Source organism: Danio rerio, chromosome 18, assembly GCF_049306965.1.
Source record: "Danio rerio strain Tuebingen ecotype United States chromosome 18, GRCz12tu, whole genome shotgun sequence".
NCBI lineage: Eukaryota > Metazoa > Chordata > Actinopteri > Cypriniformes > Danionidae > Danio > Danio rerio.
Window position 1 is genome coordinate 17265770 of NC_133193.1, and position 25285 is coordinate 17291054.

At 36.3% G+C, this 25285-nt stretch overlaps 1 protein-coding gene across 5 annotated transcripts in view; it reads right to left on the bottom strand.

The window, feature by feature from the left end:
- Positions 1 to 1154: 1154 nt before the first annotated feature.
- plekhg7 (pleckstrin homology domain containing, family G (with RhoGef domain) member 7) overlaps positions 1155 to 25285 on the bottom strand; it is a 44847-nt gene continuing 20716 nt past the window's right edge. Inside the window, exons 5-17 of one of the 5 annotated variants that reach the window (NM_001328211.1) lie at positions 25143 to 25180; positions 24621 to 24719; positions 20961 to 21107; positions 18626 to 18721; positions 18435 to 18536; positions 15533 to 15646; positions 12582 to 12756; positions 7038 to 7153; positions 4864 to 4951; positions 4691 to 4770; positions 3953 to 4094; positions 3039 to 3136; positions 1155 to 1736 (exon numbers count right to left, since the gene is read on the bottom strand). In NM_001328211.1, the coding sequence (NP_001315140.1) occupies positions 1626 to 1736; positions 3039 to 3136; positions 3953 to 4094; positions 4691 to 4770; positions 4864 to 4951; positions 7038 to 7153; positions 12582 to 12756; positions 15533 to 15646; positions 18435 to 18536; positions 18626 to 18721; positions 20961 to 21107; positions 24621 to 24719; positions 25143 to 25180 (1406 nt within the window). In that variant the 3' untranslated portion in view covers positions 1155 to 1625. Of the gene's footprint in view, positions 1737 to 3038; positions 3137 to 3952; positions 4095 to 4690; positions 4771 to 4863; positions 4952 to 7037; positions 7154 to 12581; positions 12757 to 15532; positions 16368 to 16585; positions 18537 to 18625; positions 18722 to 20960; positions 21108 to 24620; positions 24720 to 25142; positions 25181 to 25285 lie in introns of those variants that run through there. The other 4 variants (XM_073929240.1, XM_009293507.4, XM_005169952.5 and 1 more) reach the window with 4 other exon arrangements.

Consider the following 25285-nt stretch of genomic DNA (forward strand, 5'->3'; position numbering starts at 1 on the left):
CATGCAGCGACAAGCAGAGGGCACTCTACAGTTTGACAAATATCGCTGCTGTTAAACAACATAATGTACTTATGAGGCTTTTTCAGTCGAGAATGTAGTTGTTTAGATTGCAACTATGCAGTTTATTTATAAGGATAATGCCTATTTAAAATATTTATCATTTCTAAGAGACAGCGCATCAACAGCTATTAGCTTTTCTTCGAGCACAGCAAAGATGGTTGATGTTGTCCATTCACAAGATGGTGACAGAAACCGCATAATAAACTTTTAGAAGATTAAAACATTGTAATTTGTAATTACAGCTGATCAATTACAGTAGATTTCTTTCTTTAGTATGTTGCAGTGCTGTATTTATACCATAGTAATTGTAGTGTGAGTTTGAAATGGGACTCGCATATCAGGAATGTATGTGTTTTGTGTTGGCCACTCTTTGCATAACCATAATTTACTTTTTTGATGGCCATCTGTTGCATCCCCAGTTTTCGTCACTACTACTTTAGTAAAAAGAAAGAAGAAATGCCCGCATGTGTTTAGCATTTTTCCTGATTGCAAACATAACAGTAATCTGGTAGTGATTGTGCTGAGTCGGCTTTTTCAGGGTTAATTATTGTGATCTCTCGATAGTAACAGAGAAATACTGAGAAATGTCTTTAAACTGACTGATATTATGCTAGAGAATCATTTAAATACTAGATTTAAAGTGATGTTATTGACTTAGTAATGTTTTCTGCTGTTCTAACGTCAGCCACAGATGTGAATGAATGGCAGAAGAAAGTAGTTCCTCAAACAAAAGGATTTTAAGTCTCTCTGTGTTTCATTAAAATTTTTATACACACGATTATGCTGTCCAACTGTTGTAAATAGGCAATATCACACTAGTAGCAGTGCAATATGGCTGTATGTCATCACTGGTCGGACACTAAGGCACTCAGCCTGCGGCGTATTCACATGGCTTTCCTCCAAGTTCTCCGGTTTCCTTCTCAGTCCAAAAACATGCGATATAGGTGAATTGAATAAACTAAATTGTCCATAGCGTATGTGTGTGAATAAGTGTGTATGGATGTTTCCCAGTGATGGGTTGCAGCTGGAAGGGCATATATGACAATATTTTAGTTTTCATGGTCAAACAGAAAAGACTCCGACACTTCATAACATCATTTTCTGTCTTTTAAATTTATACAAACAGGAACAAGGGTGAACAAACAAACACACTCATAGCATTAAGGCTAATTTACAAGTTCTGCATTTAACATTCCTCACAATACAAAATCTACCATCTTCATTTATGACAGGAACGTGCAAGATTGTTCTCCAAACGTTGAAAAGGGGAACTGAAAAGTAGTTCCTCTTGTTCTGCTTTAATTGAACTGAATAAGCGGAGGAAACTGTTGCTGTGAAATCCACCATTGCTGTCCAGAACTCAGCCTTACGATGTCACAAAGATAGACTTGATACTTTGATGGGGATTTCTGACCGGCTCAGACTCGATATATTGTGTCGGCTTTCTGGTAAACTTTAGAAAAGTGGAAGAAATAATGATTTTTGGGCTAAAAGTAGAGATGTTTTTGTGGACTGCAGTGTCCATTGGCACTCTGGGTATTTTCTCCTGAAAGTCTGTGTGTAAATCAGATCTGTGACGACTCTGTATAGTGAAAAGAGTTGTTGACGCGTGGATGAAGACTGTCCTGCTTCAGCAGAGAACTCACGGCCTTCTCGATCTCCGACATCCAGGCTTTCTGAAAAACACACAACACACACACTCATTCATCTTCACACACACGCTTGCTGTACGGCATTTTTCTTCAATCAAGTTTGTCCGTCTCTTCTGATCTCCAGGGCTGCATTTATTTCATCAAAACGTTTATTAAATTCATTAAAAAAAGTAATTACAAATAATTCATTATAATTAATTAAAATACTAATACAATGATTTAAATCCAATATTATTAATGCAACTATTCTTTCCTTAATTTATTTAAAGCAAAGTCTCTAGCTGGCTGTCTTTATTTGAGTAATGAAAAACATTATTATACATTACCTGACTAAAGTCTTGTCACCCATCCAAGTTTTAGGAACAACAAATAATAACTTGATTTCTAGTTGATCATTTGGTATCAGAAGTGGCTTATATGAAAGGCAAAGGCCTCTAGATTACGCTTAATTCACCAAAATAAAATATGATCATGCTTTGATTTTAAATTAATTAATTAAGACAGTAAAGGTCTGACTTTGCTGAGACAAAAGTCTTAACAGAAGTAATGTCCAGTATAGAGTATGAAGTCATGGTGCAGTGGAAAAAGAATGAATATTGTGTATGACTCATATGAGCTTGGAGAACTGCATCCATACATCTCTGCCTCAAATCACTGATTAATAAAGTCATCTGGAATGGTAAAGAAAGCGTTCTTGCAGGATTCCCAAAGTTCATTAAGATTCTTTGGATTCATCTTCAATGCCTACGCAATCTTACCCCAAACATGCTCAATAATGTTTAAGTCCGGTGACTGGGCTGGCCAATCCTGGAGCACCTTGACCTTCTTTGGTTTTAGGAACTTTGAAGAGGAGGCTGAAGTAATAGAAGGTGCGCTATCCTGCTGAAGAATTTGCTCTCTCCTGTGGTTTATTGTGTAATGGGCAGCACAAATGTCTTGATACCTCAGGCTGTTGATGTTGCCATCCACTCTGCAGATCTTTTAAATACCCCCATACTGAATGCAACCCCAAATCATGACTTTTCCTTCACCAAACTTGACTGATTTCTATGAGACTCCTGGGTCCATGTGAGTTCCAATAATCTTCGGCAGTATTTGTGATGATTGAGATGCAGTTCAACAGATGATTCATTTGAAAATCTACCTTCTGCCACTTTTCCATATGATCAACTACAAGTCAAGCTGTTATTTGTTGCTCTTACAACTGGCATCAAGACAAGACTTTTGTCAGGTAGTGTAATTTAAATTGATGATCTTCTATGATATTATATTTTATTTCTGCGATGAAGCTGAATTTTTCAGCGTCAAGAAAAACACAAAGCTGACCTTGGTTGACTCGCTCTGGGCTTGTAGAACGAATACGGCGATGCACTGCTGGTAGCGATTCTGATGCATTATGATGAATGAGTTGGGCAGAGTAGATGCTGAAACACACACACACACACAACAATCATTTGTTGATCACATTTCTGGATTAGTGAATGATGCTAGAACAGCAATGTGAAATTAATCTGGTGTGTGTGTGTGTGTTTGTAGTGTAATGTGTATTTTATAGCACATTTATTGTGTATGGCCATACACCCAAAGTGCTTCACAATCATGAGGGGGGGTCTCTCCACACCACCACCAGTGTGCAGCATCCACTTGGATGATGCGACGGCAGCTACAGGACAACGGCGCCAGTGCCCTCACTACGCACCAGCTATTGGTGGAGTGGAGAGGCCATGATCGATAAAGGCAGATGGAGGGAATTCAGCCAGGACACCAGCGTTACACCCCTACTCTGAATGAGCACAGAGAGTCAGGACCTCGGTTTAACATCTCATCTAAAATACGGCGCTCTCTGACAGTATTGTGTCCTCTTCACTTTACTGGGGTATTAGGACTCACGCAGACCACAGGTTTAGCGCCTCCTGCTGGCCTTTCTAACACTACTTCCAACAGCAACCTAGTTTTCTTAGCTTCAGTGAGTAACCGCTCTTAGGCTGCAGAGTGAAATGACATGTGTGTGTGGGTGTGTTTGGACACTTGTGTCGGGTGTGAGCGCATGTCTGTTTGTGAGAGCTTATGTGTTTGTGTGTATGAGTGTGTGAATGTGTGGGGGAATGGGAGTGTGCCTGTTTGTCTGCTTCCATGTGTGTGTAAGGGTGGATGCGCATGTGTGTTTTTGTGTGTAAGGGTCTGTATTTGTGTGCGAGGCATGATAAGTGTGTGTGTGTGTGTGTGTATGTGTTGAGCACCTGTAGCGTTGAGCTGGTCAATGTTCTTGAGCTGCAGGCGGTCCAGAGAGATGGGCTGGTCCAGCACAGTGAAGCTGCAGCCCTCCTGCAGTAAGAGCTCCAGCTCTTGACCCGCAGCAAAGTCCACCACACCAGACTTCTGCTACACAACACACACACACACATCATGCTTTAAATGTTTTGTCTTTAAAAAGCCTTTCAGACCAATGTTCTTGTGCTTTTGTAAACCTCAAGGAGCACTGGTGATTCTGCATTGTGCAGTAGTAGCAAGTAAAAGTAGCATTAAAACTGGTGGTACGCAGGCTTCCTTCTAGTGGCCTGCGAAGGAATTGCTGAATAATTAAAGAAATGAACACGCTTTTAACCACCAAGGTTTACAATGGGTAAACTTTGGCCTGCGGGCCTTACTTTGGACATCTCTGATTTAAAAGCATCTCATGAGATAAATCAAATATTGATTCATCCCACTGTTATTCATTGCACTTTTACTCTCCATTTCCAGTAGTCAGTGCAGTCATTTAATCTGTGACAATCCACTGAACTCTATTCAACCTTAGAGAATAAAATGGCCTGAATCAATCATCGCTCCCAGACAGAATCAACAAATCCATTTTCATATCACGTCACATCCATCACTCATGATTTATAGTACATCAATACAGACCAACAGCAAACCACACTCAAACTTTCCCTCCGTTTATATATACACACATTCTTTAATCCGTTACATAACCTCACCTTTTTATTCCTCTTGATCTTCGTAATTAGGAGGAATTCGTCAAAGAGAAACAGATAGACCTCTTGCTGCTTTGTGTTTTCTGTGTGGAAAAAGTCCGAATAATAGTAAGTCGCATAAGCAAACTGCGCAACCATTTCAAAAAATAAAAAAGGAAACAGTTCATCAGTCTGACCTATGAGAAAAAGCTTCCCATCATGCAACAGGCTGCGGTTAATCACCAGGTTCTCCAGTGTCACAGGTTTCAGCAGGTGCTTCAGGGACTGTGAAGGACCGAATATCAAATAGTTAAATCTCTATAAACATTGGATAATAAAATGAGGGGGAAAAGCATATTGAGACGTTAAATCAGGGGGCATGGTCATCTCACAGCAAGAAGGTCGCTGGTTCGAGCACCAGTTGGGCCAGTTGGCATTTCACTTGATCACTTGCATAAGTTGCGTCGCTTCACTCCCGTTCACAAATTTTCTTGCGTTTTGACTATGTATATAAATTATATCTTTTTTTATTGTATACAACTATAGTTTACATGTCAACTCTGTATTCTATCTGTATTAATACTTATAAAATCTGAATTCTCTCACGTGACATCATAGCATAGTGTAGCACCGATTAAATGCGCACTTTCGAATCTTGCTGGAAGTAGTAAGTCATCTGTGTACTTATCGCCTATACTGTAAAGTTATATGTATCTTCGTAACATGTATCTTCGTAAGATGTAACTTCGTAACACGTATCATACGTAACATATAACATACGTAATGGTAACATTTAGATTTTATTGCATTGAAAACTTTAGTCAACTAAATGTTTTTAATTCAATGCTGTTGAAATCTTGAAGGTACATTACACGTGAAATGTTGAAAAAATTTGCCATTCAAAATGTTAAAAAACAACGACAATGTCACATTTTGACAATGCATATAATTCTTTGACAATGTATATAATACTGTATGCTATCTGCATTACTACTAAAAAAATGAATTCTCTTACGTAATATCATGGCAGAGCATATGTTGGATGCGCACTTCAGAATCTCGCCGTAAGTAGTAGGTGATCCGGGCAGCTATCGCATACACTGTGTAGTTACACATAACTTTGCAACATGTAACTTTGTAACACGTAACTTCGTAACATGTAGCATACGTAAAGGGTAACATTTTAATTTTACTGCTTTGAAAACTTTTCGTTTACGCAGCTAAATGTTTTTATTCAATGCTGGTGAAATCTTTAAGGTACATTAAAGGTGAAATGTTGTGTTGAAAAAAATAGCTTTTTTGACAATGTATGTCAAAAAAATCAACAACATTGTTACATTTTGACAATGTAAATAGTTCTCCGACAATGTATATAATTCTGTAATACAAAAAAAAATAAAAATTCTCTTGCATAACATAATGGAATAGCTTAGTGTTAATTGGATGCGCATTTCAAAATCTCGGCATAAATAGAAGGTGATCACAGTGTAGGCAATAGCTACTCAGAAGTTACACGTAACTTCGCAACATGTAACTTTGTGACACGTAACATGTAGCATACGTAACATAACATACGTAACACGTAACATTTTATTGCATTGAAAACTTTCTGTTTAGCTAGCTAAATTTTTTTAGTTCAATGCTGGTGAAATCTTAAAGGTACATTAAACGTGGAACGTTGTGTTGAAGGTCTTACAGTGTACTATTAACAACTCAGACACACTACTCGGCTCACACACGTTTTAACGTACGTTTTTAACGTACTATATGGTCAGTAGTTATGTGATTTCAGACGCAGCCAATGTGTTGCAGACTGGAGTTCACTCAGTGGCTACCATTGTCGCTATTAACAACGATTTCAAAATTCAACATATAGTCCAATGGGGTATATGCCCAGCTAATGTTTTTCAGCCAATGGTAAATTTCCGTTGAAAGGTTTATGTGATTATTTTTAATTTCACAAGGTTCTTTTTACAGCATAGATGTTGTATTTAAAATACAATCCGTTCAATAGGCTTAAGCATTCATTTAGTTGTTTAAGCATAAAATAAGAAGAAAGAGCATTTAAACACAAGTGCCATCAGTAGCAGCAGGCCAGTGCAGAAACTCCATTGAAAATATTGGAGTAAAATTAATTCCATATTTTAAAGACATGGCGTGGAAAAATATAATTTAATGCAGAGCTTCTTGTCCCCTCTGATACCCACTTTATTTTGTATATCAATCAGGCAGTGAAAATCACAGATTTTTAAAGAAATCAGATCTTAAACGTGATTTTGTAATGATGCAACAGTTTACCAGAAGCACTTAGGCTGGATGACTGAAAATGAAAAGTCTGTGTATAAAGCCCATTCTAAAGAAATGTACAGACCTCAGGAACGTGTGCCCTCTTATCGCTCTCCCAAACAGGAAGCCACACTAGAGTTTCCTTCAGCTGCTTCACCTTCTGATAGTTGTCCAACCACTTGACTTTCCCTTCAAGATCATCTACAAAGAGAAAAACAGGGTGGAAATGCTATTGTATTATCAGTCCACACAAAGGCTCTTGTCTATAAAACGTTAGCGGGTTCGTCCACACAAACATTAGCGCTTGTGTACAATAACAGATCCTGTTTTTGGTTATTGAGCCGCAGACAACGGACGGACTTTAAATTCCCGATTCTTCCTATTGCATTTCAAGTAATAGCTCTTTCATCAACAATGACCCGCCGTTGTGTTGTATGAAGCTCACACCCATTAGATGTAGACTCCTACACACTTGTTTGATTTGAACAAAAGTTACCAGGAAGAGTCGAACACACCCTTATATTGGTTATGAGAGATGTGTCATGAAGTGTGTTCTTCAGAAAGTGGCATCTTGGAATGTTTTGTATTAAGAAACTGCTTTTGTGTAGGACATTCACCTATTAATAATTTCATGCCTGTCTGGCCATAAGGAATGGTGCAGTCAAGGCAAAGAAATATGATCATTAAAGGTTCACGAAACACCAAAGCACATTTTATGAGATGTTGACCGTCATATATGCGTCCCATGTTGCTAAAAAACACTATTAGGACACGTATATTTCACTAAAAGGTGACAATTTGTTGTTTTTGCGTTGTTTAGAGTAAATTCGTTCTTCTGGTTTAAAAAGAAATGTGGAAGCATCGTCAGTGTTGCGTTTATAATTGTACCGCAATGAAAGTTGTGTTCTTATTTCCCCATAAGAAGAGCACAGCTGACATGTGGATCCACAGGTGTGGATTACAGTGGTCTGCTAACACGTGACAGAAATTTGTTTGTGAGGAACATTTTTTATTGGTAAAATCCGAATTTGCCACTCATCGTCTTTAAAAAAAAAGATGCGGTTTCAGTTTGTGTTGATTCTTCTGTCTATGTGTGTGATCAGTGTCCTTAGTTTGTTTTTTCAGAGGCAAAGTTAGTTAGTATCGTCAGCAGTACTCTTTTAAGATGTCTTTAAGACTAAGACACACCTTAGTCAAAATGATTTACAGTAATAGTTTACAGTAATGTCACTACAATATTTTATACACTGAAAATCCTCCACTTCCACACAGCTCTCAGATCTGCTGTTGCTCTCAGAATCACTGTCTATCTCCCCTGCGTCTGTGTTTGTGTTGCTGCTGTATAAATCAGCTGTAGTGTGTATGTAATGTACTGAAACTCCACTTTTCATGCAAACCCTTCACTTAAACATACCTGAGCTCACCCACTTTCCTGACTTCTTTCGAACTACAGGGTGTGAAAACACCCTGCTGAGATGGGGGATAAGGGGTTAATGGCTCTTGAACACTTTGAATATTAATATAATCATAATCTAAAATGCGTTGAAATTGTCAGTGCCAGCAGTAAAATATCACTATTGCAACATATAGTCATTAACATCATGTGGCATTTTTATTGAAATATTTGTCTTGTAACTTTTAAAAAAGCTAAATAAAAATATCTAATTAAAAAATAATTGTCTTAGTCATATATTTTAATAAGTTTATTTTAAAAAATGTAAAACGTATTATTTATTGATACTTTTACATTTTTAATTATCTCCATGGGGCTTCCTTATTTAAATGTTTGTCTTAGTAAATCTTTAATTTAGCAAATATATTTAAAATTTTTTGAATGAAATAAATAATATTTTATTTATTATTTATTGCTGCTATTTTTATTATCTTCATGAGGCTTTTTTATTTAAATCTTTATTTAAATCTACGTAAATTATAAAATATAATATACATTACAAAAACTCAATAAATAAATACATGACTTAAAATATTATTAAATAAATAATTTATTTTACACTTAAGTATGTTTTTGAATGATGTTTAATAGGGATGCTCCGATCGATCGGCCAGAGATTGGTATCAGCCGATAATCACATTTCATGGCTCGATCAGTACTCGCCAATCTCATGAACCGATCACAATTGTGTGTTTACGAGTTTACAATAACAAGAAATCTATCTGCATATCAGAACTAAAAGTTATGTGTTTTCAACAATATTGCAAGTTCATTAAAACCTGGCTGAAAATATTAGGAAAATTAAAAAAATTGTTTTAACAATAATATTTAATAAAATAACCTATCGTAACATACTTATTGCAATAAACAGTAGTTTATGGACAAATTTTCTTTTAATAAAGAAGTAATGGATTTCTAGGTGTGCATTTTAACTTCTTATGCATCAAATAAGCGCTCCAAACTTCAACGAGACATGTTGAATTCTTCTTTCATCATTTGTTTCTAAATTGCTTTGTTAGTGAATTTTCTTACCAATTTTTATATCTGTGTTTTATCTATTATTTTCTGTAAATCTGCTTCTGACCATGATATGTCCACACTAAATGGTTATAAGAGACATGTGTCAGGAATTAATTCTCTAAGGTAAGGAGAGATCTACACTGAAGTATCATGCTTAGAGGGAAAATGTGCTTGAAGCAGTAGAATTGCAACTCCGAATCTGCCCATCACTCTGACAAGGAGTTGGTACTCTGTATCCTAAAAATCCAAATCGGAGCATCCCTAATGTTTAATATATTTACTGAAATGTTCTCTTTTTTCAGAGCTCAATAAATAGTTTGTTTTGCGTTATCTACAGTTATACTGAATGATGTATTAATCTCATCTACTTATCAAAACAGATTCCTGATTAAAGCATAATAGATTTACGACAAGGCGTGTAATGCTTCAGTAAAGATAACTGGGATTTCACACGCCATGTCAAATAAAATGCAATGTCATGTTTTTTGTAGCTTACCAAAACATGTTGCACTTTCTCCTGTTTTAACTCACATGACCCAGTCAAAATAGCTCTGTTGTTCACCCTGTTTTCTACAACTGTAACTCTGCACATATTTCTCATGTGTCTATAGACACACGCCTCAGCAACAGTCAGAGAACTGGAAAAGTCACCTGTCACTGCTTTTAATATCCTGCTTTGACGCGAAATGACATCAAAGCACCAGCATGCTAAGCAGTCACAATAACTGGAGAAAGCAAAAACAGTTAACGCTAATTTCACTTTGGAATCTCATAGATCTACATTCATTCAAGACAAAAAACAACAAGAAAAACCCTAAAGAAGCATTCATTTCCTCATGAGAAATAGTGCAGCTTCAGTTCTTTTCTCACAGTGCCTAAAATGGTATGTCAAGGATTCTGACTCTCTTTTTAAGAGCCTGCTCTGCTCTGATTGGTCAGATGGCAGAGTCTGTTCTTATTAGGGTCTAAAACAAAACATCTGAATTTCAACTCTTTTTAAAGTCAGTGTGAAATTAAAATTTACAGCGTTTATTTTGCTAATCTGTGCAGGTTAATCTCCTTCAAAAATGTTTGTTTTGGTAAACATCAATCAAAGTCTGACCATTTGCTTCTGTGTTTGGAGTGCTGGTCCTTCAGTTTGGTGGCTTCAACTACAATTCTCTCACCATTAGTTAGCTATGAGGGAATGATAAAAAAAAGGAGAAGCCCCGCCCCCATCCCAATATTTCATTTTATTTGGAAGTACATCAACATAATGCAATTCAAGTCTCTGCATCTTACGGTTCTCACTGACTCTAAAGTACACATGAAATCAAAACTAACCATATTGATTTTGTTAGCACACATTGCTAGATTTTTGGTGAACAAATCATCTGTGCGTGTCATAAAGAAAAAAATATATAATTTGCTCTTAAAATCTAGAATTGAAATCTAAAAATGCACTTTCTGTTTGTTTTTAGTTCAATTCTCAGATTACGTCAGTTTGAGGTATTGGGCGTGGCCAACATATTTAACCACGCCCCTTCAACTGTCAGTTTTGACAGCGCTATGACAACAAAAATACAAGGAGGTGTGTTAGGTTGTAATAACTACCAAAATCCTTTTCTCCATCTTTATGAATGAAATGCCTACTTTACTACATCCAATCAGCACGCAGTACTTCCAGTTTGTGTACTTCCAGACTTTAAGCACTTAATCTAATAATGCTCAACAACCAAATATTTTAGGTGGGACATCTCTTATTAACACTTTTTTAAAAATCTACATTTTATTTTATTATTAATATTATTTTTTTAATTTCTGCAGCTCTTAGTATCCTGGTCGAACCACTTTTTCCGAATTTTCATTGCCAATCCTATTCACACATAATGGTTTGTTTTGGGTCGATTTTTATTTTTTTAATTTCTACAACCATAGCAGAGCCACTGGAATCAGAGAGAGGCTGGATTGACATCCCCCCAGAACCTAAAAATTTATACAATTGAACATACTGGGAGATAAATTGTCCCAAAGTGTTTGTTAGCATCCCCAATTAAGTTGCTCAATGGAAGTAGACAGTAGAGATGCACGGATCAGCTGAAATGATACCCAAATTCACGGCTTGTTGCGGACGCCGCCCTCTCTATTCTGCCGCCCTAGGCACGGATATTAACAGCAGATCCTGTGAGCTTTAATCTGCGTATCTCTGATAGTAAAATAATATGTTAATCGTAAACGTTTTTAAATGAACATTCATTTTGTCTTTAGACAACATTTTCTTCATTTTCAAATAGATACAGAAAGTAAAAATAAGACATTTTAGCTTTAACAGATTACAAAAAGGGTGCTACTTCAGCTTAAACGGCAGCTATGTTATGTTTACTTGGCTTTTTTTTTACTTGGCTGTGCAAAAATAGAATAGCATCTATTGTGCCTGGATTCTGGCGATTGCACCTCGCCTCCAAAAGGCGGGCAGCTGCTCTGAATGAGCATTCACTTTCACTGCTTGTTGTAGGAATGAACAAGATTCTCCTCGCAAGGCGCTACAATCGTGTTAATAAGCGATCTTGTTTTTCCCAGAATGATAGCAGATTTTCCTCTGATGACTCCTCTAACTGACAGTTTAAACAGTATTCTTGCACTTCATCCATTATTTTGGGCGTCTTCCCATTTGGCAAAGCCCACTCTACTTTTTTCACTGATCCACTGCCATGTCCCGCTACATCCACCCGCAACCCACCCGCAATTAATTGTAATGTAATTTTTTATAACCCGACTCGCGGATTATACGCAGCTCCCGCGTACATCACTAGTAGGCCGGTTTCTGTTTTCACACAAGTAAAAAAAATTAAAAACCCATCAAGGGATTGTAACAACTTTTTTTAAATTGTAGGTGTTTTTGTAACATTAATTTGCCATTTTCATTAATAATTTCTTCAGAAAGAACAGTAAAGAGAGGAGATGAAAACAACCTGTGTCGTGACGCTGTGAGGGGTCAAAGTATTGGCAACATGAGAAGTGGCAGTGCGCAGAAAACATACAGTGGTGTTCTAAACAAAAATACAGAAGTGCCGTCTAACTTCAAGCACTGGTGGTAACATTAATATGGGTGTTGGCTAGCAAATACATTTAACTGTATCCTTACTTTGATTTGCCACAGTAATGTAATGGACTTACAGATAGCTCTGTCCACCAGATCCACGATGCTCTGTATGGTGTTCTCCTCGGCCTTCGAGCAGCTCCTCTTCCCAATGTTCTTCAACAGCAGAGGGTATCGTGTAAACCTCTGCAGAGGAACCACCAGCAGATCCTTCAACTGCAGCCTGCGGCACTCCTCATTCCGCTCACACCACTGCACCACACATAAAACTGACACTTAACCATTTTGGAGACACAATAGGTTCCTCTGTCAGCGAGTCAAAATTAGGATTTTTTTTAAAAGTGTAGTTCAGCCAAATATTACATTTTACTCATCATTTACTATGTTGACCATTGTGGTTCCAAAATGTTTTGATTTTCTTTCTTCTGTTGAACATTAAGAAAGTTTTTTTTGAAGAATGATACCAAACAGTTAACCTGACAGTTAAACACCTGAGCAAGCATCTTTTAAACTTTAGATCTGTAGTGTCTGCTTTTTGCTGGTTGTATGTGGGCGGAGTAATACACAAAGGATAAAGAGGCTGTACAGGTTTTTAAGACCCCACGGACACCGTTATTATATTCAAATAGCCCCTACTATGCATTAAAGAGGGTCATATTTTGGGTTTGGCATTTCCCCAACAACACTGATAAGCAAGCAAGGTCAAAAAACACTTTCATTGTCTTATAATATGCATTTATTTTTACCTAATTATCTCAGCGACTCCCGTATAATTCGTTCAGCGATTCATTTGTTCCCAAACCCCTCTTTAATGCGATGCTTTGCTGATTGGACTGATGACAGACTGTTGCGATTGGTTGACTGCGTTCAGTGTGAGACAGAGAGAAATGCCCACCACGGCTTATCAGCAATATTGAAGTAGTCAGAGTGCATAGTGTATGTTTGAGCATACCTGCCAACACTTCCGTTTTTCCCGAGAGTCTCTCGTATTTCAGACCCATCTCCCGCCACCCTCCAGATTTGTTATTTCTCCCGAAAAACTCCCTTATCCCCCTAGTCACCAACATTGGTATTGAATCTGATCGCAGCGGCCACCTGAAACACGCTTTATAGTACAGTTACTAACACCACAGTACACAGTACCCGGTTCTCAACAGTGTTATTCAGACACCTCACCCCCGAGCCTAACCCCCGGTCTCCCACAAACTCATTTAAATCCGCAAACAAACAGGCATGCATTGCGTTTACAACGTAGCTTTAGATGCGATATAAAAATATAAAGATTTAACCAGATACAGTACACACAGTTACAAGTAACAAAACACAATGACATACAAAATTTGCAAGCTAGAGAAAACAAGGAGGCTTCATGAAACTGGTTCATGAACTGTGTACTGAAAATTCCTGTCAAGCTCACACACACTAATAGTCTTTTCTGATTCTTCCTTTAACAAACGGCCAACGAATCCCCTGTTGTAAGTGTGTAGATTGCTGTAGCTCTCGTCAGAAAAATGACAGGAAGACAGCACAAGGCTGGGCTATAATGCTGAGGTATTTTTGCAAAAATAAACCTCAACCACTGACTCTTCACAGCCTCATATTTGGGGAGGGAAAATAACAATAACTTTCCCTCACACTTCCAATAATATCCAGCTAGGCACAGCGTCTTCGTGACATGATTCAACCGCCGTCTGCTAGAGTGTTCTTCTTGTTCTTTTTCTTGCTACTGTGTTCGTGGGCGGGGCCGGAGGGTTAAATTTTCTTGGGATTGGGCAGGCAGCAAATGGTCGGGGCTTAAGTTCTGTATCGACATCACGCCGGACTCGTTATCAAGACGATTCATTTGAAGCACTATGAGTCGATTTTTTTTTTTTTATAGATGAATCAATAGATTTAAACACGGCGCACTTTCAGATTTAAGCCTTACCTGGATATTTCACTTCACTTAGAGCTGTGTTACACACTACATGGAAGGTCATTTTCATAATAGGGGCTCTATAATCACATTTTTTTTCTTATGCTTTTTTGATGATTATGTTGTGTCCGACTTTCTGTGTTTTGTGAAATGGCCTTTGTACTTTTTCTGTTCTAGGTTCAGGTTATTGTTTATTTTCTTATGCTAAAAACAATAAATATTTATATGTTTAAAAAATAAAACAGGTTTGGAACAAATGGAGTAAATTATGACAGGTTTTCATTTTTGCGTGAACTATCCTCAATTCAATTTTTTCTTTACCAAATATTTCCCAAATTATATTTAACAGAGCAAGGAATTTTTCACAGTATTTCCTATAATATTTTTTCTTCTGGAGAAAGTCTTATTTCTAATTTCGGCTAGAATGAAAGCAGTTTTTTAATTTTTTTAAATACCATTTTAAGGTCAATATTACTTGCCCACTTAAGGAATATATATATATAGATTTTTTTTATATATATTTTTTATTTTATATATATATTTATATATTTTATTTATATATTTATTTATTTTATTTATACATTTTTATATATATATATATATATATATATATATATATATATATATATATATATATATAATTTTTTATTTTTTTTTAGATTATCTACAGAACAAACTATCATTAGACAGTGTTGTATTTGTATTCATTATACAGCAAACTACATTTGGACTATAGTGAAAAGAAAAGCTACAACAACAACAAAAATATAAATAAAGGACAATTAAGACCTACAAGACAATTTTTTTTAAGCTCTGTAATTTATATTCCTACACATGACCTTTTTTAGGTAATTTAAAAGCCTGCAGAAACACTGTGAGTGCAACGGAGTGGAAAAGCAAGAAGCGACAGGCCAAAACTGATGTGGAGACAGCTTAAGAATACAACAGGGAACAATTCACAAGAGGGAAAGTAGCTGAGTCAACACGGTCACCGTGTCAGAGCCAATGATCCTGGACAACCGTCCGGCTCATGTGCTAACATTTGCCCTGTTCCCTGGATCTTGTCAGTATGATGAGACCAAGCCCTGATTTACCATATCAAACCACAGTTACCTTCACGAAAGAGCCAAAGTCCTCTCTCAGCTTCAGGCTGTCCAGATAAAGGATGGCCGTGCTGTAATTCAGGCAGTATTTCTGGAGACAATGGCAAATGCTTTCACTGAACGCCTGCAAAGTCAACAGTCAATATGGGAGAGGGATCAGATGAGGACAATAGAGGAAAACCTTCTGTTATTTTTCAGCAAATAAAGAATAATAGATTAGTGCTGCTTATTTTTTATTTTCTAGAACAATCATTTGCTAACTGGCTAATATAATAATACATTGTGTAAGCACAAAATTGCTCAGGGCTTAGGTCTGTGTGTGTGTGTGATTGGGCAGTTACATATTACATTTAAAGGTCACTGAACGCGACTTTGCTTTTATGTTTTACGTTGGATTAGTTTTACTGTACATTACATATGCGTCAGAGATGAAAAGGTGTTTCTATGCATCACAAAAATGATGTGTAATTCAACTTAAAATGTTTTTTGTCTTCTGTATATTATAATGTGTCCTGTTTGAGCAAAAATGATGACGAGCATACAACAGACTAATGTACACGTACAGTTCTGGGAACATTTAAGATGCCATTTCAAATGTCTCATTACTTCTCTGGATTTGCCATTAATAGTGTGTTTTCAGAGTAAAGGCCTCATATGTGTTTTATTTTAGAAACGATGGAGAATTAACTAAAGAAAATATTCAATATTGTAAATAATATTGGACTCCTTAAAGGGATAGTAAATCTTGATTCTGTCATCATTTCATTCATAATCTGACTCTTTACTTGTTCCAAACATATTTGAATTTCTTTCTTCTGATGAACAAAAAAGAAGATATAGTAACACTTTATTTTGATGGTCCATTTGAGTATTAGTAGACTATCTGCTCAATATCTGTTGATACTGCTCCTTCAACAGACATTTAACTGACTATAAGATGCTTTGCAAGTACATGTCAACTTACACTAACCCCAACCCCAACCTAACAGTTTAATTATAATCTAATGAGAACAAGCTGCAGTGTAACTTAAATTCAATAAACGGACCATCAAAATAAAGTGACCAAAGATATTTTGAAGAACTGTAAACCGGTGACCATTGACTTGCATCATATTTTTTCCTTATTATGGATATCCATTAGTAATAACAACATTTTTTTCAATATCTTCATTTGTGTTCAGTCAGAAAAAAAGATACTCAGAGAGGGTTGGAAACACAAAACTATACTTATAAAAGGTCAGAAACACATGAGGGAAAGTAAATGGTGAGTGAATTGAATTTTTGAGTGAACTAAAAATCTCTAACTGTCCATTTGTCAGCAAAGACGTTTTCAAACATTTCATATATAATACAATTTAGGGCAATCATTTGTATGTCTTAATAAATACAGGTGAAGATAAGTGTGTTGTTTCAATTTATACATACATATATGTCCACACAACATTATATCATCCCTAATTTTATTTTCACTGAAGCTTCATTTTTGTAAAATTAACTTAGAAAATTCGTTCAGTGTGCAAACTCTCACAATGAATTATGGATATTTTCTAGTCAACTTAGGCTCATTCTGAAAACGTAATGCTATATACATTTCTGGAGAGTGCAAAATACATCCCAGGAGCTACATTTTTTTTTTTTGCGGTTTTTGTTTTTACAAATCCATTAGAGGTCGTGTATGCTATTTCAGATCTCAAATTTCCGATACTCTGTTTCCAGGTGGTGATGTCGCTTAAATGGAGGCAGGTCCGAGCTTACCATAAACGCCCAACTTCCCTGGACTCCGCCCTCTTGTAAAATCAGGGCAACAAAGTGAAACGTGCAGTGCAAAGTGAAAACAGCCTCGTAAACTCATGGTTGACTAAATAGAAAATCAAAATGACCATTGCAAATGGCTGGAAAGGCAATACTATAAAAATGTTTTGCAAATATAGTTTTAGATTTTTTTTAATTGCAAATATTTTAGTTGTTTTTTTTTTTTGCACTGCTTAATTGTATTTGCAGTTCTTTTTTTGTTAGCATTTTTTTTCCTTAAAAATAAATTATTGCTTTTTTTGCAATTTTTGGAGATTTGAATTTATTTATACATTTTTTTCTTAATACTTTTTGTTTGCAAAACTTGTATTTTGCAATTATATATGGCCCTAGATTGACTCCACACATTTGTGCCTGCTCTTCTCGCATAAGTCCACTAGAGGCCACTGTCGTCTGAATGACTGATCGATCGACTGACCCACCCTCCTCCTTCCCTAAACCCAACCGATAGTGTTTTCAAAAGCACCGAACTCAAACTCAAGGTGACTCAAACCCCACTGGACAAACTGGTAACAACGGAAAAGCCGTCTACATGGAAGTAAGCGTTCAGCTGATAAACTCAAAAATGAAAAGCACCATACCACCCCGTATAATTCGTTTTAAAGATGAAATGCAGCCATATGTACCTATGGCTACATAATTCACGATCTCCAGAAATGTATATAGGGCTACATTTTCAGAATGACCCTATGTTTATTCTAGCTGTTGAGTGATCATGGATTTTTGTACAAAAAAAAAAAAAAAAAAACTAATACTACTAATACTTCCCTTCTTAGACTTTACAGACCTGAAACTTGCTTATAGCACTTATTCATTGTTGCTCTTGGTTGTGTAAATTGCTTCCTTGTCCTCATTTGTAAGTCGCTTTGGATAAAAGCGTCTGCTAAATGACTAAATGTAAAATGTAAATGACATGGATCGTACACTTGTTATTGCGGTGCATTGATATTTGTATTTCTCTTGTGGATCACATCTGGACATTGTTGTGTGCTTGTTTTTCGACCCTGCCTGTTTTGACCATACTTTTTATACAGTATATAAACTGGATCCTCGCTTAACTTGTGACATTCTCGTATGTTAAAATACCTGTGGTAACTTACCTTTCTGAAAAGGTCATGAAGAGATTGAGTACTACAGCTGTCCGGGTCAGTCCACATCTCCTTAATGACGCGTAATAAACTAGTAAGGAAGCCGAAGCTGACCTGTTATACAGCAGAAGAAGAAGTAATAAAAACTGTATCAACACAGTTTGAATACATTTACAGTTACATTATCCTCCTTAATTTCTTACCAAACAAAGCTCATTGAGATTTGCAAAGAGCCTCCAGGAGTCGATGTCCTGTAGACATTGTCTCGTTTGCAAGTCTGATAGAGTGGTCAAGAACACCTACAGCAAAAACAAAACACTTCATATTAGAGAGCGATCAAATGTGTTAGCAGGCCTGTCAAGATAATTAATTCTCGTGTGACAATTTGTGAGAGAAATAATTGTGATAAGTAATATTATTTTGCTTTTAAGACAATTTTAAGGCATTGATTATACAACAACAATAATAATTTAAGCTGTATGTATGACTTCTCATTCTTAAAGAATCGCTCAATTTTTTGTTTGGAAAAATGTTTTTTTTACAAGTTGACTAGAGTTAAACAGTTTTACTATTATTTAATTCATATCCAGGTCTGGAGCACTTTTAGCTTAGCTTAAATGATAGATAATTGAATCAGCCATTAGTATCTCGACCGAGAAGAGTTTTGATCATTTTCCTATTTAAAGCATGACTCTTCTGTAGTCACATTGTGTACTAAAACTGACGGAAAATGAAAAGTTGATATTTTACTGCTGATATGGCTAGTTATTCTTTCATCCTGTTGGATTAGCAAGGAATTTTGCAGTCGTATAGTTCCTAGCCATATAAATCTAAAAAAATAGCAACTTTTATTGTCCATCTGCTTAGTGTACAATGTAACTACAGAAAAGTCCAGCTTTAAATGAAATTGTAGTTGAATACATTTTTTTGAGTGAGATGCTAATAGTCTAATCCGATTTAATGATTTATGCTAAGCTAAGCTAAAAGTGCTCCAGAAAGACCCAGAGATCAGGTGAATAGATTCAAAAATGGCAAACTCAACCGTTTAACTCTACATGACTTATAAAATGAGCCTATTTACAAAAAAAAAAAAAAAACAGTGGAGTGTTCAGTTAAGCTTATTTAAATATCATAATATAAACTTTGACACCAGTCATGTAGAATGTAAATGTCCTTTTAAAAAAGCTTTAATGTAATTGGTGAATGTGCATCATTAGCTGCGTTTCCATCAACCTACTTTTATGCACATTTTGGAATATCACATGAAAAAATGTATACATTTTATAAATGCGCACAATTTAGTATGATACACCTTTTATCCGATACGAAAAAAATTAGCAAAAACTACAATGGAAATGCATTTACCACATAAATTCCAGCATGCGCATCAAAAAAGTCACGTGATTTTGCTTAAAAAAATTATATGATAACTAAAATGGTGGAAAGTGATAGGCACTGTATGTTTGGGTGGATGTTGAGCTCGAACATTTTTAAATGTTGTATATGATAAAGAAGTGACGACCATTCTTGATAGAACATCGGCCGAACGTGCAAATCTTCCAAGTGCAAGCGGAGATGGTCCTTAAAGGATATGACAAACCATGGACTATTAAGCATAATGAATGGAAGATGCTTAACTAAAAAACATGGCTAAATGTAGTGGAGCAGGTGCCAAGTGCACATATCATTATATGCGCAAGTAAGACGAAAAAAGGCCTTCATCTAACTCAGCAACTTTCATTTTTCTTTTCATATTTGGCGTCAGTATATCAGGAAGTGGGTGACGCAGTGGCGCAATAGGTAGTGCTGTCGCCTTACAGCAAGAAGGTCGCTGGTTCGAGCCTCGGCTGGGTCAGTTAGCGTTTCTGTGTGGAGTTTGCATGTTCTCCCTGCATTCGCATTGGTTTCCTCCGGGTGCTCCGGTTTCCTCCACAGTCCAAAGACATGCGGTACAGGTAGGCTAAATTGACCGTAGTGCATGAGTGTGAATGAGTGTGTGTGGATGTTTCCCAGAGATGGGTTGCGGCTGGAAGGGCAACCGCTGCATAAAAACGTGCTGGATATGTTGGCGGTTTATTCCTCTGTGGCGACCCCAAATTAATAAAAGGACTAAGCCAAAAAGAAAATGAATGATATCAGGAAGTGACAATTTTATTCTCTTGGACTCATTGGATGGAAACGATGCTTTATTCGCAAATGTTTTATACGATATTCCAGACTTGAACTTAAATTTACTTCGCATCTTAGATGGAAACATGGCTATTTTATATTGGTTCTTTTCTGCAAGTGGATTGCAGCTTCAAAACAGCTCATTAGGAAACATCTTTCAAACCGTCAATAGTTTTCAGGAAAACGTGTCACCAGAAATGATTGAGGTCATATCCATGTATTCCGGGATGGGTCAATATTTTTATTAATGTGGCAGGCCTATGTGTTAGCTAATGTGTTGCTAGTACTTTTCCGCTACTGTACTGTATTTTTGACATGCTTGACAGAAGGACATTCCATTGCATTACTCTGAAAGCATCGAGTTCACACCTCTTTTAAAACCATGAGCTGATCGAGGAAATAGACACATTCGCTGGTGAAAAGTTCCCAAATGGCCTCCTGTGTTTTGTATGTCATTGGATGCTGTGCTGCTTTCAGCTCAGAGCGCCCTTGCAAAAAGTCCACTAAAGACATATCCTGAAAAAGGAGAAAGAACATTAATATTTTAAGGAAAAATTCTATGGAGAGGAACACTCAGGTTCCATTCTTTATTATTTGTGCAAATTATTTTGTAGTTTTACATAAGATACAGTTGAAGTCAGAATTATTAGCCCCCTTTGAATATTTTTTTTAAATGTTACCCAAATTATGTTTAACAGAGCATGGAAACTTTCACAGTATGTCTGATAATATTTTTTTCTTCTGGAGAAAGTCTTATTTGTTTTATTTCGGCTAGAATAAAAGCAGTTTTAAATTTTTTTAACACAATTTTAAAGACAAAATTATTAGCCCCTTTAGGCAAATTGTTTTTCGATAGTCTACAGAACAAATCATCCTTATACAATATTTACTTGCCTAATTACCCCAACCTGCCTAGTAAACCTAATTAACCTAGTTAAGCCTCTAAATTTCACTTTAAGCTGTATAGAAGTGTCTTAAAAATTTCTAGTCAAATATTATGTACTGTCATCATGACAAAGATAAAAGAAACCAGTTATTAGAAATGATTTATTAAAACTATTATGATTAGACATGTGTTGGAAAAAAAATCTGCTCTCCATTAAACTGAAATTGGGGAAAAAATGAACAGGCGGTCTAATAATTCAGGGGGGCTAATAAATCTGACTTAAACTGTACAGCAGTTTTGGTGTGCATTGTTTGGAAGGAGAACACGTGCATTTGATGTTTTCAGTTTAGTTTTGTTTTGCAATTCAGGACATTCTTGGAAAAAAGACACACCTATAATATCACCATGGGATCCAGAAATTACTACGCTTAAGCGCTCAGATACACACAGAATTATTCACAATACCTGTATACACATAAACATAGTTCACCTAAAAATGAAAGTTTTGTCATCATTCACTCGCCCTCAACTTGTTCCAAACCTGTTTGACTTTTCTTGTTTTGTTGAATGCACACACAATCAACAATAATATTTTTGATAGTAAAATAATTTACTAAAAAATAAATTCTTGAAGAATGTTGGTAACTGGTAGTCATAGACCCCGTTTACACTGTCACGTCTTGATGCCCAATTGCGATTTGTTGCCTAAATCCGATTTTTTCTGCCTGTTCGATACTGCAAAAAATGCTTTTCTTGCTTACATTTTTTGTCTTGTTTCAAGTCTAAATATCTAAAATTTCTTATATCAAGAAGCATTTTCTAGACAAGAAAAACATATAGTCGTGTTTTCAGAAATAATATGCCAAAATTAGGAGAGTTTTTCCTTAAAACAAGCAAAATAATCTGCCAATGGGGTAAGCAAAATAATCTTACATTAAAAGAAAAAACAAGATTATTTTGCTTACCCCATTGGCAGATTATTTTGCTTATTTTAAGGAAAAACTCACTTAATATTGGCATTTTATTTCTCAAAACAAGACTATATGTTTTTCTTGTCTAGAAAATGCTTCTTGATTTAGGAATTTTAAGATATTTGGACTAGAAACAAGACAAAAAATCTAAGTAAGAAAAGCATTTTTGCAGTGTACATGTTGTATTAATTGTGACCCATATCTAATTCATGTGTTTACACTTGCCATTCATTTTACGATGTGGCACATGCATGAAGGCGGGTTCTAGCATCTGTGCAACACTAGCCACGATGGAAGAAATTGTCTTGTTTTTAGCTCTGCAAAATATGCGAAGTGTAGTATAAGCAGTGAATGGTTCAGTCTAGATTTACCCCTACGCAGTTTATGTAATGGTATAGCCTTGATGTGTGTGTAGTTGAAGATGTAGCCTTTGCCTGTGTGCACACTGGTTTTAGAGAAAATAAAGTTGTTCTATGTGTAGCCCGCAGTGCGTGTATTAATAGCGGCAAAAAGCAAAAGTTACAACAAGAAGTTCACCCAACTTTAAAATGAATTTGAGGCGGAGGTGGGGAAGGGCCATCATCACAGCTTGCACCTATGGTTTATGTATGGTGTCCTCCACCATTCAGAGTAATTTGTGTGTACGAGAGAGGTCTCAGGTCTGGTGGGAGCAAATTGTGGCGGCTGATTTCTTTCTTCCTCCATGTTTCCTCTGTTGTTGTTTACCAAGTTGGCGTCTCCACACACGCTCTTTCTTCTATGTCAATAAACCGCGGAGAAGCACCACATTGTCGCAAGATTAATAACTTATGAAATGGAATGCCTCAATAAATCTGATCTGCCTGTTTACATGACAGTCGCATTGTCACATATCTGATTTATAGCTGATTTATTTATGCATATTTACGAGGCCTGAAACCGATCTCTGAATATCCGAATGCATGCGTTTTTTTTGTGTGTGTGTGTATGTGTGTATGTGTGTGTGTGTGTATGTGTGTTTGTGTGTGTGTGTGTGTGTGTACACGGCCATAGAACAGATCCAGTCTGTGTCACATATGAGCAAAAAATCGAAATTGGGTCACATTTAACTGGCAGTTTAAACGGGCCCATAGGCTTGCATATTTTTTCCAACATTGGATTTCAATGGCTGTTAATTTCCAGCATTTTTCAAAATATCTTCTTTTGTGCTTAACATAAAAAGAGACAAAACTCAAAATTACTCGATGGTAACTAAGGCCCTGTTTACACTAATACATTTTAGTTTTTAAACACATAAGTTTTGCTATGGTCATGGCTTGATCCCTGAAAATGGAGCATTTTAAAACTGACTGTTTTGGTTTTAAAACACTGCTGCTTCCTGTCAGTGTGGATGGGGAAAAACAGAGACATCTGAAAACTGAGGCATGGCTGCTGATCTGATTAGGGCTTTTTCCTCAATATTAAGTGCACAAAGTGCAAAGTCTTGCATCCTTTACTTGTAAGTTCAGACTTCGCAAGTTTGATATTAAAAAACAAATTCCAGAAGACGGGTAAATCTTCAAGGGTAACAGTGTACTTTATAACAGTCATTCACCCAGGCTACATTGCCTCACTGTCTTAACCTGAACCTTTTATGTAAATGTACACAGTTGGGGGAATTTTGATTTGTAAGATTCATTTGAAGTTCTTGTGTAATAAACCTAAAAAATCAGCTTTTTATGTCATTAACGTTAATCAAACAAACCAAAAAAAGGAAAAGTAGGGAATCACACTCTGCTTGCATTTTTGTCTTTCCAGTTAGATATTGTATATATATATATTTATATATATATATATATATATATATATATATATATATATATAAACTTCATTTTTGTTTCAGTATTACGGTATTTTTGAAGTGATAAAAGATCAGAGAAGAACTCTTCATATATAAAATAAACCCTGTTCTGTACTTGTATGGATAATTAAGCATATGTATTTAGTTTACCTATACTGGACAATTATGACAATTTCAGAAAACGTGTCATACAAACAATGTACTTACTGTAAAGCATGGTAAGAACTTTTTGTTATTTTCTACACTTGGTAATTAAGAAAACCCTTTTAAAACTTAAGGACTTCTAATGTGCTCAGAAGCTGATCTCCAGTGGTTTTCAAAATGATTTCCCTCCATCGGTTTTGGACTCTCACCTTAAAGGTCTGAAAGTCTGTGTCTCTCCATTCGGGGACCTGAACAGAAGCCAGACACTTGTCAATGTCAGCTCCACTGCGAGTTTTCACTTTTGTCTGCTGGAAAACAGAACTCACATTAATTCAGCATCACTCTGGCCTGCCCTCAACAGCTCTCTTTGTGTTTGAGCATAAAACTGTGGAGCAGATTGGAAAGAGCGACGTGTTGAAGCTCTGCTGGACATGCCCGTTTTGTTGTTGTTTACTGTTAATGGAATTGATTGGGGAGGGGGGGAGGATGTGCGTACATTCAAATCTGATTTGGCTCAAAGTGGGTCAGTGAACACTATGTGCTAGACATCATGCAAAGCATCTGAAAAATGACAACAGAGGTTTTGCAGATGGCAACAACCACAGAACTGGCATCAGATCAAAACGTCATGGGTGAGATATTGACATGAAGGTATTGAAGCATTAAAATATGAGAATATTTGCTCTAAGCGTGCTACAGAGGTGTTCAAATGTGAGAATATTTGCACTTACTGTGCTACGTCTTGAGAAGGGCCACTTGGATTTTTTTTCTGTAAAACAAAACAGTGCAATAAAGTTTAAATAAGAGTTTAAATCACATTTTTAATAATTCTTTTATTATGGCGTTTTCCTTTTTTTAGGCTGTAAAGTATCTT